The sequence below is a fragment of the Terrapene carolina genome, unplaced genomic scaffold (genome assembly GCF_002925995.2).
Source record: "Terrapene carolina triunguis isolate 2854851 unplaced genomic scaffold, T_m_triunguis-2.0 Scaffold210, whole genome shotgun sequence".
NCBI lineage: Eukaryota > Metazoa > Chordata > Testudines > Emydidae > Terrapene > Terrapene triunguis.
In genome coordinates this window covers 37,832,857-37,849,833 of record NW_020664561.1, presented here as the reverse complement: position 1 = coordinate 37,849,833, position 16,977 = coordinate 37,832,857, and the positions used below count along the sequence as shown (strand labels likewise).

General features: G+C 41.3%; 1 protein-coding gene across 6 annotated transcripts in view; it reads right to left on the bottom strand.

The window, feature by feature from the left end:
* Positions 1–16,753, bottom strand: part of LOC112109866 (kynurenine--oxoglutarate transaminase 3) — a 36,933-nt gene extending 20,180 nt beyond the window's left edge. The window contains exons 1-4 of one of the 6 annotated variants that reach the window (XM_024204564.2): positions 16,644–16,723; positions 9,851–9,951; positions 2,443–2,501; positions 937–1,081 (exon numbers count right to left, since the gene is read on the bottom strand). In XM_024204564.2, coding sequence (XP_024060332.1) covers positions 937–1,081; positions 2,443–2,501; positions 9,851–9,949 — 303 coding nt within the window. In that variant the 5' untranslated portion in view covers positions 9,950–9,951; positions 16,644–16,723. Of the gene's footprint in view, positions 1–936; positions 1,082–2,442; positions 2,502–9,850; positions 9,952–13,414; positions 13,620–16,564 lie in introns of those variants that run through there. The other 5 variants (XM_024204565.1, XM_026655344.1, XM_024204568.2 and 2 more) reach the window with 5 other exon arrangements.
* Between the last annotated feature and the right edge of the window lie 224 nt (positions 16,754–16,977).

Genomic DNA, 16,977 nt, shown 5'->3' with positions numbered 1-16,977 from the left:
CCCAATCAACTTCTCAAGCTGAACCACAGCCAACCACTTCATCTACGACTCGCTCTCCATCACCTCTGTCTCCTGGATCGACATCAAGCCCTGACGACCCCCCAATAGTGTTGTAAGAGGAAGAGGAAGACTAATCATCGGAGTGTGTACAGCGCCCATCTTCATCGTCTCATCATTCATCATACAGACGCCCATCTTCATCGTCTCATCATTCATCGTCATCGCATCACCATTGTCATAGTCATCATATCACCACTATCGTCGTCATAGACTAGCAAGAATATCCAGGATGAATGGTGAGTGGTTAGGTTTACTGTTTTCCTTTTTTATTCTTTCATTCTTCCATCTCGCTCTCTCTCATGTAATTAAAATACTGTAAAATTATATTTTGCATATGTACTCTTTATTATATGCTGTACATTACTGTATACATTATACATATTACTGTACAGAGTTGTATACACAAAACCATGTACAGTATACTGTACTTTATGGGCAATTTAAGGAATTTTCACGGGTAATTTTGATTACACGCTATTTTTGCCTTACGCGCTGACTTTAGAATCTAACCCCCGCGTAAGATGCGACTCCCCTGTAAATGTGAAGTTGGGCTGAAGACCTGGCATGAAGCTACTGGACTACTGTTGTACTGGAATTGGATTCCCTGGAAGGGGTGAGACCACAAGTGACCTGGCCAGAGGTTTGGCAGGATACACATGCTGCACTATAAGATAATGATCTGAGTGAAAGACGCTGCTTTAAATAAACCTACACTGGGGATGTTGATCCGCAGCTGGTAAGCTCTATTACAGAAACCCACGCCTGGGAGGAGGAAGAGGAGCCAAGATGAAAGGGAACAAAGTTATACACCTAACTTAAAACCAAGTCTTCAAGTTTCCCATGTAACAAACTTTCCCCAAAGTTCAATGTACTCACAAAGCCACGTGTGTACTGGTTCAGCCTATCAACTGTCGCTGCCTTGGCTAGCTCTTCTTTAACATAGCTAGGAGGGGATATATCCGGAAGGCCTTGACCAAGATTAACAATTGAGGGGTCTGCAGCCACCTTAGTAAATTCAACCCTAGGGAAAAATGTGTGTTAAAAGTTTTACCAAGAAAATTATCCTGCTCATTTGTCATACTTTAAATGTAAAAGCAATGGGCTGAATCCACAGTGGGCCAAATTCACAGAAGGCAATTGGCCTTTAGCAAAGGAAAAACCACTAGAGGAGAGGATGGGGCAGTGCAAAGCTACTGGGAACCCCAAGCGTGAGCAGAACCATCTGGTGAGATGGTGTCTCCAGAGCATATCTCCTGAACAGCCTGTATTGCCAGGACTCATATGGGACCCTGGCTGCAAACAAAAACTGACAACCCCCAACGTACTCCCTGAAGGAAGGCAGCAGTGAAACAATACTGCTGGGGTGAATCCCTCCACTCAGAACATAGTGGACCACTACATGCATCCAACGAAGTGGGTATTCACCCACGAAAGCTCATGCTCCAATACGTCTGTTAGTCTATAAGGTGCCACAGGACTCTTTGCTGCTTTCACTGAGCTCTGTAAACATTCCTAGTCATACCAGTCTATGGGCTGATTCATACAGTTTGTTAGTTGTTCCATTAAGCCTGCCACAGTTAATTACAGAATTTTTCCTCCTTTTATGTGTGCTCTTTCCTTCTGCCCTTCCCTCACCATCCAAATGTTAACCAGATAAAAAATTACGGTTACAGGGTCACAGACACAGCCATCAATAACAGAAATTGCTGCGAGGAGTCTGAGGCAGGATGGTCACTAGCGAGAGGGCACTAAGTGCATTTAAACAATCTGTCCAACCCCTCAGTTAATGTTACAAACTAATGAAATCCCACTAGTTGGCAATGACACACCTGATGCTACTTTGAGACCAATTTAAGCCCTGGATAAAAATATAGTAAAATATATTAGGTTAATTTCTACAGTGACATGTTCAAGATGGTTAAATGAAACCAGTGTAAATTAGCAAAGCTAGGTTGTTCAACAAAACTAATCTATAAATCTGTAGCCCCGTGTTGCCACCATACCTAAGAATCACAGGTGCTGGAACTAGGGGTTTCCATCATATACAGGGTTTACAATTTGGTTCAATAGCTCTCAGCACCCCCAATATACAAATTGTTTCAGCACCCCTGCTGAGAATTACTTTTGTTTTATGTTGGTTCATTCTGCACTTCAGAATTCTAACTTAGTCACAGCTTATGACCTTGTATTGGCTTAATACACATCACCACCACCACATTTGGCCCACTGAATCTATCTTCTAGGTATGCGTGTGGATACAATTCAGCACCAGGGATAACAAGAGTTGTATATCTCTGTGGTGCTGGATAAATAATCAGTTTAGAAAAGATAACACACTAGTTGATTTTTAGAATTCTGCATATATTTTAATATGTCACTTACCATACATTGACATCAAGCCCTTCGATTCGTTTTGTGTTTTTGTGCTTGAAGGCCATTGTCTACAAGATCAAAATATATAAACAAAGGGGTTTTGTTAAGAATTACAAAGTCTTATATTGTTAGACATTGTAACATTGCATGAGAAACCCTCTCCTATGCCCTTTCAAAGATACCATAACTGAACAAGTTCAATAATATACCATTGCTGATATTATAAAAGCCTTAATGGATCATAATAGCTTGAGTTCAGTCTAACATGAAAATAAACAAAATACCCTACATTATGACTTACCCCTACACAAACTCACTGAAGTAAGGGCAGGGATGGAGGTCACGGCAGAATTTAGTGCAACAGAATTTGCCAGTGACCTACAGATGGGAAAAAAGGGTTTGAACCCTTTTTTAAAAAAAAAATATATATATATATATATATATATAAAGATCTGAAGGGCTGAGTGACTTTCCTCCCTTTCCGATTTGAAAATCTGTATTTTCTAGACAATTTTCCCTAGAAAAATCTATGGGTGAGTTCAGAACAGGTAGGATTATGACATCAGAAATACCATGGAAATGAAACATCATTCTGTTCTATACAGGTTCTCATACTATGCTCATCTCCAGAGTATTTGAGCACCATTTAGTAGTGCACATCTGTTCTGGTGTTTGGTCATCCTCTTGCCCCCGGAGAGAACTATGTGCAGCAAAGCATCTTTTTCTATCAGTTTGTTTTATTTATTTATAAAAGGGCTGTCGATTAGTCACAGTTAACTCACGTGATTAACTCAAAAAAATTAATCGCAATTAATCACACTATTAAACAATAGGATACCAATTGAAATTTATTAAATATTTTGGATGTTTTTCTACATTTTCAAATATATTGATTTCAATTACAACACAGACTACAAAGTGTACAGTGCTTACTTTACATTATTATTTTTATTACAAATATTTGCACTGTAAAAATGATAAACAAAAGAAACAGTATTTTTCAATTGCACCACAGTACTTGTATAACGTGAATCTCTTTATCGTGAAAGTGCAACTTACAAATGTAGATTTTTTTGTTTCATAATTGCACGCAAAAACAAAACAATGCTATATTTTAGAGCCTACTAGTCCACTCAGTACTACTTCTCATTCAGTCAATTATTAAGACAAACAAGTTTACATTTTACAGGAGATAATGCTGCCCACTTCTTATTTACAATGTCACCAGAAATTGAGAACAGACAGTCTCATGGGACTTTTGTAGCTGGCATTGCAAGGTATCTACCTACCAGATATGCTAAACATTTGTATGCCCCTTCATGCTTCGGCCACCATTCCAGAGGATATGCTTCCATGCTGATGATGCTCATTAAAAAAAATAATGTGTTAATTAAATTTGTGACTGAACTCCTTGGGGGAAAACTATGTCCCTGGCTCTATTTTACCCGCATTCTGCCATATATTTCATGTTATAGCCGTCTCGGATGATGACCCAGCACGTTATTTGTTTTAAGAACACTTTCACTGCGGATTTGACCAAATGCAAAGAAGGTACCAATGTGAGATTTCTAAAGATAGCTACAGCACTCGAACCAAGGTTTAAGAATCTGAAGTGCCTTCCAAAATCTGAGAGGGATGAGGTGTGGAGCATGCTTTCAGAAGTCTTAAAAGAGCAACACTCCGATGCGGAAACTACAGAACCCGAGCCTCCAAAAAAGAAAATCAACCTTCCGCTGGTGGCATTTGACTCAAAGGATGAAAATGAACATGCATCGATCCGCATTGCTTTGGATCATTATCGAACAGAGCTCATCATCAGCATGGATTCACGTCCTCTGGAATGGTGGTTGAAGCATGAAGGGACATATGAATCTTTAGCGAATCTGGCATGTAAATATCTTGTGACACCAGCTACAACAGTGCCATGCGAACACCTGTTCTCACTTTCAGGAGACACTGTGAACAAAAAGCAGGCAGCATTATCTCCTGCAAATGTAAACAAACTTGATTGGCTGAACAAGAAGGAGGACTGAGTGGACTTGTAGGCTCTGAAGTTTTACATTTTTGTTTTTGAATGCAGTTATTTTTTGTACATAATTCTACATTTGTAAGTTCAACTTCCATGATACATAGATTGTAATACAGTACTTGTATAAGGTGAATTGAAAAATACTATTTATTTTGTTTTTTACAGTGCAAATATTTGTAATCAAAAATAAAAATAAAGTTAGTATCATACACTTTGTATTCTGTGTTAGAATTTAAATCAATATATTTGAAAACGTGGAAAACATCCAAAATATTTAAATAAATGGTATTCTATTATTGTTTAACAGTGCAATTAATCGCAATTACTTTTTTTAATTGCTTGACAGCCCTAATTATATTTTATATAATATATATATAGCTGTTTGTTAGAGAAGGCAAGGTCAAAGACATGGACATTGCACTTGGAGCAGTTTGCAATAGTCATTAAGATTCATTGAAAGTATTTTTATTCAGACTACTCAAAACTTTTTAACACTTATTTATCTCAAACACTGGGGAGAAAACGTTTTTGTTATAAACACACACGCTCTTGAATTAGGGGCTGAGAAAATTCACATATAATAGACCTCTGAGGATCCTTCCTATAAAACCAGGGATAACCAGACCCGATATTTGTGGTATCTTTAAAGTTTACAAAAACACAACAACACACACCGAAAGAGAGAGAAAGCAGGAAAAACTCTTCTGGCCTTCTTCATACAGTCTAACAAAGAATAAAAGCGCAAACCCATTCCCCCTGCCTCCCGCTTTATAATGCAGACAGTAACTCAATGATAGAACTCAATAACTGCATTAAGATCATGCCTGCATAAAGTGTGGGATCAGAAATCAGTGAACCAAAACTTTTGTGTCAGAAACTAGGCCTAACTGGTGAACAAAAATATTGAGGGGATGGGATATTCCACCCATCGCTACCTTTCAAGGTCCTTCAAAAAAGCGACTTAGGGCTGTCAAGCAAGCTTCACCATCATGACTGCCACCCCCACTGTCTCCTGGAACCCATGACCATCTTCATCCTAATCCCTCCTAACCATGCTGGGCTAGAGAGAGGGAGCCAGATGACATCACAACCTCCAGAAGTTTCAGCTAAATCCTGAACACAACCTGGGATATAAAACTTCACTCCCCCCACCCCCGCTGTGCTCTTTTCCTTACGTACCACATTTCTTTTCTTGCTCTCCCCTTTCTCCTTCTGTCTAATATAAGCCTGGCTTAGTCAGACAAGACTGCATATTTTGCAACACTGCTGTGAGCCTGTGACCAGAGAGGCAGCTAAAAGTAATGCCCGAAGCACCCCAATGCTGGGATGAGCTTGTTGAGTCCCAGAATGGCTAATAAGATGGTGTGCTGTGCCTGTTTTCTCCAGCAGTGAGGTTTGCAAGTGAAAGTCAACTTCAGAGACAAAAGCTACATTTTCTTTGCTATTCTTTTCTCTCCCCCTTTGTTTGTGTCTTGTTTTTTCCTCTTACGAAATGGGATTTGACTTTAATAGCAGCAACAGCAGCTCCAGCCCATCTCAACTAACTTCTTCTCTTTCCACCCAAAATGACAGTTACTTCAATCTTTGATACCACCTAAGAGATTGTCAAACTACCTCTCCAGGTAAAGGGAAGGGAACAAGGGATTTTGTAAAACAAAAGCCTTATTCAATACTTTACATTTCAAATGCTTTAACTGTTTTTCATTCTTTTTCTGTATCTATAATAAAGTCTTAGAAAGATTTTAATGGTGTGTTTGCCATGGTACTGTACTAAGGAGGCTGAGGTCTTTGTATGCCAAACCCCAAACCTTGTTTAAAACTATTTAATGTCGGACAGTATCTGGGTTATATTAACACCTTTGGCCCAATTATTCCACCTAATTTAATACTAACAGGCCCCAATCCTGCAAACATACACATGCTTAACATTATTGGTGTGAGTAGCCCCCACTGGTTTTGATTGGACTGTTTGTGCTAGTAAAGTTAAGCCCATGTTGCAAGTGTTTGCAGGATAGGGGCCTATGATGTCAAATCACTTCTTTCACTATAATTTTATTGCACAGGCCAGATTCTAATCTCAGACACATGGCACAAATTTCAACGAAGTTCAGCATACTACAGGTCCCATTTATCCCAACAAGACATCAAATCCGTTTTGGAGAACTTGGCAAGTGAATGTGCCAAGGGACATATCCAAATAGTGGTTAAAAGGGAGTTTTGGTTAGATATGGTCCTTTACCAGATTACTCTGGCATATGCAGGTGTCTAAAAGAGTACTCAACCTCTGCACTGATGAGCACAATGCAGACTGAGATTAGTGTTTGGCTATAATACACCCCCCAATAATATGAATATTTTATCATGTCCTTTTCAAATAAGCACTTCTGGCAGCTTCCCTGTTTTCACATGCTAGACTACTTTTTTTTTTTTACTATGTAGAACTGAGAAGTCTAGCGCTGAATCTCTCTAGTTAATAATCAGAATTCTGTGTGGTCCAGTGGGTAGCTCATTGTATTGACCAACTCTTAAGATCACTTCAATTAGCTAACCACAACAGGCTGATCAATAGCAGGATTGTTATGACTGAATTATAGTAAGTTTAAACAGTACTAAATCTCTCTCTGCTGGCCGAAATCTTACTGAGAACTAAAAGATTCAGCCTTCATATCACAGAACATTGTATGTTCAATTGTTAATTATTAGAGCTTTCTCTCCCTATGTACCTTGATCTTAGCTTTGATTCTGATGTCATAAAATGGAATTGATGACCCGGTATTGGCTATCAAGGGCCTCAGCTCAGTTTTGGATTCTAGCTCTGCTTACTTCAACTTTTAAAAGGCCAAGCAATTAACTGAAATTATTAAAATGAGGTATAATTAAGAGAATGGGGCTTTCTTCCAGGGAGAAGAAAAAACACTGCTGAAGTGTGTCCAGATGCTAGTGAGAATAGAGAATTTCCCTATTTTATATCATACACCACTCTTTCAATTACATGATTAGTTCTACCATCCTTCAAGCTAAGGAATGGAAGTGATTTATTTAAGATGAAGTGCTAGCAGAGTCTTAATCATCTGAAGTGGATCAGTGTTAAGCAACACAAAGTATTCCCCCTTCAAGATCTAAATTCATGGCCTCCAACCACATCCAGACCCTATTAGCAATGGTTGTTTTAGAAAGGAGATGAATAAGAGGGGACATGACAGAGAAGGTGCTATTTACCTTTTCTTATAATAGAAGTACAAGGAGACACCCAATGAAAGTGAAAGTTTAATACGGATAAAAGGAAGTACTTTTACACAATGCATAATTAACCTGTGGAATTCAGTGCCATGAACTATTATTGAAGCCAAGAACTTAACAGGATTCAAAAAAAGGATCTGTACGGACAATGACAACACCTACGCCATTATTGGATAAGATATAAAACACAATGCATATAAAACATCCTGCTCTAGGGCATAAGCCAACTTGGCTTGGACTTTAAGAAACTTCTCCCAAGGGGAATTTATTCTATAACTGTACACTATGGGGGTCTTGCACCTATTTCTGAAGTATCTAGTGATGGCCACTGTCTGAGACCAGGATTCTGGACTGATCCAGTAACGTAAGTACTATGTTCCATTACACTGTCCCTAGCATCTCCTCCATCATGGTGAAAAACTGCACCTTCTGTTGACAAAGTTAGATATAAAATGGTGTCACATGATTCCATAAGCAACTTAAGTTGAGACTTCAAGAATATATTGTAGACAATACACTTAATCAAGTGTAGCTCTCTCTCAAGTACCTGTATAGCTAGCTCCTATTGGTATAGTATCTGAGGACCTGCAACACTCCTGTGAGAAATACTATTATCCCCATTTTATAGATGGGAAATGGAGGCCCAGAGCCACAAAGGGACTTAGGCATTGCAACACCTAAGCTTTAGGCACCTACAAAAATCACTAGAACAACAGTGGGATCCACAAAGCCTGGGTTAGGCATCTAGGGTCCCTATACAATCAATGGGGAGAGATACGCACCTAAGAATGTAATCGACAAATGCCAGCATGCTAGATGGGAAGCACATAAGCTAGCCAATGGGCAATGCCTATGAAAGATATGTGTTCTAAGCCCCACCCCATCAAAAAGTTAGGCGCTTAAGTGCAGGGAAGTACCTATCTCTGCTTGCAGTCCACAGCTGGGAACCTCTCTCCTGAAGTCAGGTGGCTTAGGTGTCTAGGCAGCTCTTGTAAGAAATGCCAGAGGAGAAGGTGGTTGTGGTGGGAGACCTAGGTTCAATTCCCCCCTCCACATGAGGGGGAAAGAAGATCTGAACAGGGGTCTTCTACCTCTAAGGAGAGTGCACTAACCACTAGGCGAGACGATATTCAAATGACTGAGCGCTCTCAGTCTCTCTTATTGAAGGTGTTCCACGTTGGAAAGACTAAGATACCCATGTTACAATATCACATAGCCTAGTGATTAGACAACTCTCTTGAGAAGTGGGAAATCCCAGTTCATATCCTCTCTCCCCATCGGGCAAATGGGAGACCTGAACCTGGGATCCCTGCATCCCAAATGAGTGCTCTAACCACCACGAGGGAGGCCTCACCATCACCTCTTTGATTTTGAATGGGACCCGATCTGGTAGGCATACTCTTAGCATGCATATTGGACTGGGGCTGGTCGGCAAATGTCTACCATCCCCTGGTTTGTGGATTGTACTAGGGCTTAAGCAGGAGATGGACATCCAGACACCTAGAGTGAGGCAGCAGTGCACATGCTCAGAAACATAGGTGCCTAGGGAACTTCTACAGCGAAAAATTTAGGGACCAAGTGAGTTTAGACAACTACAGAGTTAGGTGACAGCAATGAATTGCCATGGTCTAAAACTGTGAGTTAAGCACTTAAGTCCCTTTATGGATCTGGGCCAGAGAGACTGACTTACCCAAAGTCACACACGAAATCTATGGTAAAGCAGGGAACTGAACCCATCTCTTGAGTCCCAGGTTAATGCCCTAACCACGGGACCATCTTTCCTCCCCAGTGTCCACTAATATTGCCTTAAAGAATGAAACAGATATGTAGAACAATAACCATGCTAGTGTGGTTTAATATTTGATTGATCTGAACAATAATTTATTGCAGTTTTCATATTAAATGTCTGGGATTAAGGCAACAAAAAATGGAGAAAACATAATGCTTTGTGGAATTCCTCACAGAACATGGATGAATCTTAAACTGCCTGGCAAAAATCTCATTTTTATCATCGGTTCAGTGAACTAAACCAAGTAGACATCCAATCCAATATATACTTACCGGCAGCATCACAAAATGAGTGCATCTCTAAAATAAATACAGCATGACATACATATAGTGTAATCTACAAACTGATGGAATACATACTGCAGAGGTCGAAAATCTGAAGAATCTTACAGGATAAACTGTCTTCAGTAGCTGTGTCCTAATGCCAAGGCAGCTGAGGCTTTGCTGAGCAAAAAACATGCCTGCACAATAATTTATAAGATTAAAAAAAAGGTAAGCCTTTATCTAGTACTTACAGATGCAAGACCAGAAATGTGCATTTCCTACACAAAGTTAAGCAATTTTAGAGCCTGAGATTTTTCTTCTTCTCCCAACCCTAACCACACCCACCCTAGTAGCTTATTTCCTTATCATACCTAAATATAGGGGTGAAGCTTTTTAAACAGTGAGTTTGCAAGACATTTTTTAATATAATGTAAAAGGAAGTTTGAATCTATTTGACAGAACTGAATTAAATAATGGTCTCTTCACCAAGAGATGGATGAAAATAAAACAAAAACAAAAACCTAAATCCAAAGTCTATACAGCTAGGGGATTGATAATTGGATATGGAAACTTGTCTCTAGTCCACTACTTCAAATCCAGCCAGGTCTGGAGCAACTAAAAATTACCATCATCTGATGGTTCTTCATTAGCATATTTGAAACAAGTTAGTGGTTGCAGATGGATTTTTTATGAACAAGTGTTCACATAGCGAACAAAAAAGAAAAAAAATTACTATCACAGTTGGTAGTGCCCATCTGAGAAATGCTATTAAGGCGACTGATTTTAAAGTACTAAGAATCCATCCTTGAAAAAAATCAATCCCCTTTAAGGTGTGTCAAATTCGGTAAGCCAAAATTGAGACGCCTAAAAAAAAAAAATCACTAGTCAATGTGGAAATCAGGACCTATGTATTATTTAGTTACTTTTATATAAAAGTAACTATCAAGTTTAAACTGGTTTGGCAAACATCAAATTTATCAGAGCAGAAAATAATATACCTACAGAAGACATTTTGTAGAGAGTAACAGACCATTCACTGACCTGAAAAAATGAGCCCAGTAAATCATGACCACAAAAAAGAAGGAATAAAAGCTGGTACTACAGGACAGCCACTTTTAGAATGTGTATTTAAGTAAATGTATTGGATGACAATGTTAAAGTGATTGTTTTTCTCTAATAACTTCCAATGTAACCTAACTGACCTACTTCACAACTGTAACATCACAGCAATATAATTATTAACTTTGTACTGCAAAGCTCAATGATTAGAGAACAGGAAAACTACAGACTGTATATCCAATGGGGGATGGAGAGAGATGTTAAAGGGAATCTGAGAAATAATGTCTTAAAAAAAAATAAAGAGAGAGGTAGGCTGCCCATATGTACCTAAACTAGAAAGATTTAGTGGACTACAAATGCAATGGAAACTATGCAAATAAAACGGAAAGGGTCTGATTTAATTCCAGAAGAGCACAGAACTTCAGCATTGAGGACAGATCCTCTGTCAAAGATGAATGATTGTACCTTGTCCTTAAAGTGTGGTTCATACCCAAAAAATATTCTTTTTTTAAAAGCATCTTGAACTTTCATATGTATTGTTTCAATGACTCCATATCAAATGCGTCCAGTTAAAAGTATACTGATTCCCAATCACCACTATATGCCAGAACTACAAACTTTATCACAGTCCTGAGAGTCAAAATAGGTTCTTTCTATCTCATGCAGCCATCACCAGTAATAAGAGTCCTGCAGGCCAAATTAGACCCTCACTGACATCTGCGCAGTCTTACTACCTTCAAAAATTTGCAAAGGTGTAGCTGATTGGAACTCAGTAAACAATTCTGTCGATGATCAACAAATAGAAATAGTATCCAGTAGCCTCATCAGCTCTGTGAACTGCTGGGCTAACAGAAATAACACAACAAAACCTATTTTTGACACTAAAGTCAGCAGATATGACTGAATATAGAAAAGAAACAGGTCTGCTGAGTCTGATTTGTATCTACTTTTACAGATATTTTTCAGAATAGCACTTAGTCCATGTGATATGATCATTTATAGTAACTGTGAAATCAGCCCAGATTTTGAAGGCCCCTGTATGTATATTTAATTTATTTTATAAATACAGCTCTACTTCGATATAACGCTGTCTTCGGGAGCCAAAATATCTTACCGCATTATAGGTGAAACCGCGTTATATCGAACTTGCTTTGATCCCCCGGAGCGCGCAGCCCTGCCCCCCCTGGAGCGCTGCTTTACCGCATTATATCCGAATTCGTGTTATATCGGGTCGCGTTATATCAGGGTAGAGGTGTATATTAGTATAAACACCATGGATAGCATTGATTTTATAAGATTACACAATAGCACTATTTTTCCAACTGCTAGGCATAGACAGCCTTTCTCTAGTTCTCATGCAGCACTGCATCAAACATTTTCAGCAGTTATTCCACACTGAAGCTTGTCTGCTTTGCACTGCTGTTGCTGAGTTAATAGGAACAGAAGCAGAAGATGAGACCAGAACAAAAGTATTAACAAGGACTGAAATCTTGCAAATCCTTATGCACACAAGTAAGTTTTCCCATGAGCGAAGTTACTCGTGCATGTAAGTGATTATTACAACAGGGTCAAAATGTTGTACACCAAAAAAGAAAAGTATGATAAGCACCATAATGGACAAGCAAGCTGAAGTCTGAGCACAGCAAGAGGTAGCATGCATTATGCTGTAGTACAGAGCAGCAGTCCTGGACCCCTGCCGATGTTTGACTGCTATCAATAAGAACATCTGGAATTAAAAATTGGGAGACCTTTGTTATCACCATTAAAATACACCGAATTGTGAAAGTTTTATGAAGTGAGGGAAAATTATCAACATTTTGTTGAACAATATCAACAGAGAAAGCCCAGAGTCTCAGCATGCAATAACTACCAAACTAGACTTGTAAGATAGCCTCTGTTGGTGCCACGTTTTGGTTTCTTTGTTCAGATTTAAAGGGGACCATTATTTAGATTGTGCAAGTGTGTTCAGTTTTGTGCCCATCAGAAATATTTGTTTTCTCCCTCTTGTAACCCAGATTAACTCCTTCCAAACAGAGTCTTCTACAGCGGGAAGAGCAGGTGGCTCCTTTATAAGTCCATACTCTGCTCTCAGGAGAAAAGCAAAGGCAACATGACCTGCTATGTGTTTGCCTCCACTTAGGTCTGTGTTGTACAAGATAGACTGATACATTCTACAGGATCAAGGGGGATTTTTAAATGTTATTTTTAAGGTGAGTTCAGTTCTGGGCTCTGTCACTTTAAACAGTTTGTCAATTAATTTGCTCTGAGTGGGGGATGAAACATTTTATAAAGCCCCAGAATAAACCTTTATTTGACAGGATACTGGGCTTGATGGACCTTTGGTCTGACCCACTGTGGCCGTTCTTATGTTCCTATGTTATGTTCTTGCTCGTGAAAATGCACAGCTTCTTCCAGCTCAAGAACATTAAACTCCATTATTGCAGTGTACTACAATTCTAGAGGTGTTCTGAATCATAGTTATGCTAATTTGAGACGTTCTTTAGAAATAAAAATGTTGGTCTTTTATGGGGGAAGGGGTGAGGTGTTAAATTATTGTCTCTTAAATTTGTTTTCTCTTTTTGCACTAGATGGCCAGACTACATGGGGACGGCTTCCTGTATGGGCAAGAAGCAGTGACTGGGAGCCCCAAAGTGTTCAGCAGTGGATGAGAAGATCTGACACTTGGGGCCCAATTTTCACAGAAGCTGAGGACCTCTGGTTGTAATCAAAGGGCACTTTGGATGTTCCGCCATTCTGAAACTCAAGCCCCTGATGCCTCTAGGCCCTAGAGCGAAGCTACCTGGAAGAGAAAAGAACTAGTGGCTGCTCTTACGGTCTCCTCTTATTGGCAATCCCTAGTGCTGCTCTCTGCTCCTCCTGCTCCCCTATCATTCAAGTAAATTGCCTCTGGTCTTGGTCTCATGCTGCTCCTCAGTTCTCTGTTCAGCATCTGTATCCCAGTGCCTGGTACACAACTGAACACCTTTCCTCTCTGACCAAGATCAGATCCCAACCATCCCTACTCTGCACCACCTACCCACAACCTGCTCTCCAGCACCTGACTCCTCCTGGCAAAGTAACCCAGTATCAGACCTAACATCTTCTGCACTATCGCTCAAGCTCTTGACCAAACAGGATCTTCAAGGTAGTTCATGTATGGGTCTGTAACCAGGACACGGAGCTATCTAGTGGGAAAAGACAAGAAGTTAGATCAAAATAAAATTAACTTGTGTGAGGGAGAGGATTTGTTTGTTTTGTTCTTTTAAATAAAAGACCAAAAGCAACACTTCACTTTCCAGCTATCTTTAAATTTTTGTAACAATTCTAATTCCCTTTAAAGTTCATTGTTCTCGAGCTTGAAGAAACTCTCCTGGGCCTTGATCTCACAGAGTTAAGCCTGCATGTAGTTTTATATACTGTGAGTAGCCCCATTTCCTTGTGTGCTCTGGTGAGGAAGATGATACTCAAAAATACTAAAAACACGTCAGTCCTCAAAATAATGTATATTTACATTTTCTGTTGGACTTGCAAATATAGGAGCTTGTCAACATCTCAAACCAGCTTTCTCTCCTGTTTTCAAGTGCTTCAAGGACCAAACCTAAGATTTGTGCCTTCATATGTGGCTGCTATGTCTGGGGCATAGAGGCTTAGGGCAAGGAAAGGGTCTCCTCTGACTGAGTTCACTCCAAGGTTTTACTTATACCCTTTATAAAATACAAGATAGGTCAACCCAAGAGATTATCCATTGTCCAATTATTGCTAAAGTTAACATTAGAGGGGTACGGTCAGGACAGGCAGGCCATTCTCTGGAAGGACACACAAGTCTTTGATGTGCATGAAACCCATTTTTATGTTGTCATCCTGGGCAAGATTCATCATTTTTGTTTCCGTGTTAGATTCATATTGCATGAGAAGAGAACATAAAATGTACTGTATGGCAGGGAGCTGAGTTGTAATTTTAATTTCCACTCTAGCTTTAGTATTTAGTGGGTTAATATTATATTTATTTTCATGCTTTCACTGATAACTGCCTAATCACTACGGATTATTTTCATCCTGAAGCATGTAACATTTGCAGCACAGAAATGGAAGGCCCTGTGGCCCCGGTCCTGCAATCTGATTGGCATGGGCTAACCCCCTTAAATTCATATGGAACTTCATTGACCTCAATGGGCTACACATGAGTGTAACCTTGCAGTATGAGGGCCTAAGTGCTCTCAACATAAATTTTTTTTTCTATGATTTAGCAGAGTAACATGAAGAATTGCAGAAATGCTTTCACAGTGAAATAAAGGCCATATCACTGAGACACACCTGCCTTAGGGTAGGTTTACACTACAAGCTTTGCAGCAGCACTGTGACTACACCACTGTAACAGTAAATCCTGTATATAATGGAAACCACTTCAAGCCAGGGGGTGCTGTAGCATCCCCCACAGCCCTAGTTCCAGCACCTATGCTCATGTAGTTGCTCTATCCCGATAGGTCAACGTAATAAAACCACCTCCATGAGTGGCGGTAGCTATATCAGTGGGAGAAACTCTCCCATCGACATAGCACTGTGCACACTACCACTTATGCTGGCGAAACTTATGTTGTTGTGGGGGGGGGGGTTCCACACCCGAGTGACATAAATTTTGCTGACATAAGAGGTGGTGTAGACATGGCCTAAATCCACCTCCTGGTAGCTAGATGGATGGAAGAATTCTTCCATAGACCTAGCTGCATTTACAGCAGAGGTCAGGTTGACCTAACTACGTTACAAAGGGTGTGACATTTTCCATAGCCCCATTCAATGTAACTAAGGGTATGTCTTCACTACCCGCCGAATTGGCGGGTAGTAATCGATCTATCGGGGATCGATTTATCACGTCTCGTCTAGACATGATAAATCGATCCCCGAACACGCTCCCCGTCTACTCCGGAACTCCACGAGAGCGAGAGGGGGTAGCGGAGTCAACGGGGGAGCCGCAGCCGTCAATCCCGCGCCGTGAGGACCCCAGGTAAATCGATCTAAGATACTTCAACTTCAGCTACGCTATTCACATAGCTGAAGTTGCGTATCTTAGATCGATCCCCCCACCCCAGTGTAGACCAGCCCAAGGTCAACCTAAGTTGTAGACCCAGTCTGAATCGGCTACAATGCCAGTACCTCCATTTCAGTTTTGTTGGGATGCCCACAAGCCATCAGCCACTCTATAAATCACAGATTTATTTATTTAGGATTGTCGCACACGGTTAGATTTGCAGCCTGATTTTGAACCTCACCATAGTTTGGTATTTAGAGATCATTACAGAGATAGAGGCAAAAATCTAGAACCAGCTTTGGAGTCTGCTCCCCATTCTCTGAAGTTTGGGGAGTAGAAGACAGTGGGAAATGTCCCCCAAACAAGCCTGGGGGCTCTCTGGAGCCCACCCCTCTCCTATAGCCTGGGAGCGCTCTGCTACCCCCGTACTCCCCACAACACCCCACCACCCGCGTAGCCTGGGGGCTCTCTGCAGCCCCCTCTCCCCTGTAGCCTGGGGGCTCTCTGCTGCCCCCCGTGCTCCTCCTCCCCTGTAGCCTGGGGGCTCTCTGCAGTCCTTCCCTCTCCCCCCGAAGTCTGGGGGCCCTCTGTAAGTTCCTCCTCGCTGGCGCAGCCCCCTGCCTACCACTGGCGGCTGCTCTGCTCTGCGGAATCCGCAGGAGCCCGGGAAATGGCTGGAAGGGAGCGAGGCGCGGGCGGCAGGCCGAGGCCAGCTGTCCCCTTACCCCGGGGCCGCGCGCGGCCTCTCCCGGGCGTAGCGTGTGCGGCGGCCCAGCCAGCCCGAGCAGGGGACACGCAACTCACCGTCTCCGCTTCGCCCAGCCCCGGCGCGCCCCACCCGAGAGGGGCGGGGACAGGGAGAGAGGCAAGGCCGGGGCCTCCTTCCCCAGGCTCCAGACGACTGTCTGTGCCCGGACCGGTTCCCCTCCCCTTTGTGACCCAGTCACTGCCCCTAAGGACCCACCCCCAGCAGAGAAAGCCCCGCCGCACGGCCGGGCGCTGGGGGCGCCTCTTCCCCACTCCACGCGTGTGTCCCCCACCCTATAGATCAGTGGTTTTCAAACTTTTTTTCTGGTGACCTAGTTGAAGAAAATTGTTGATGACCGTGACTCAACGGAGCTGGGGATGAGGGGTTTGC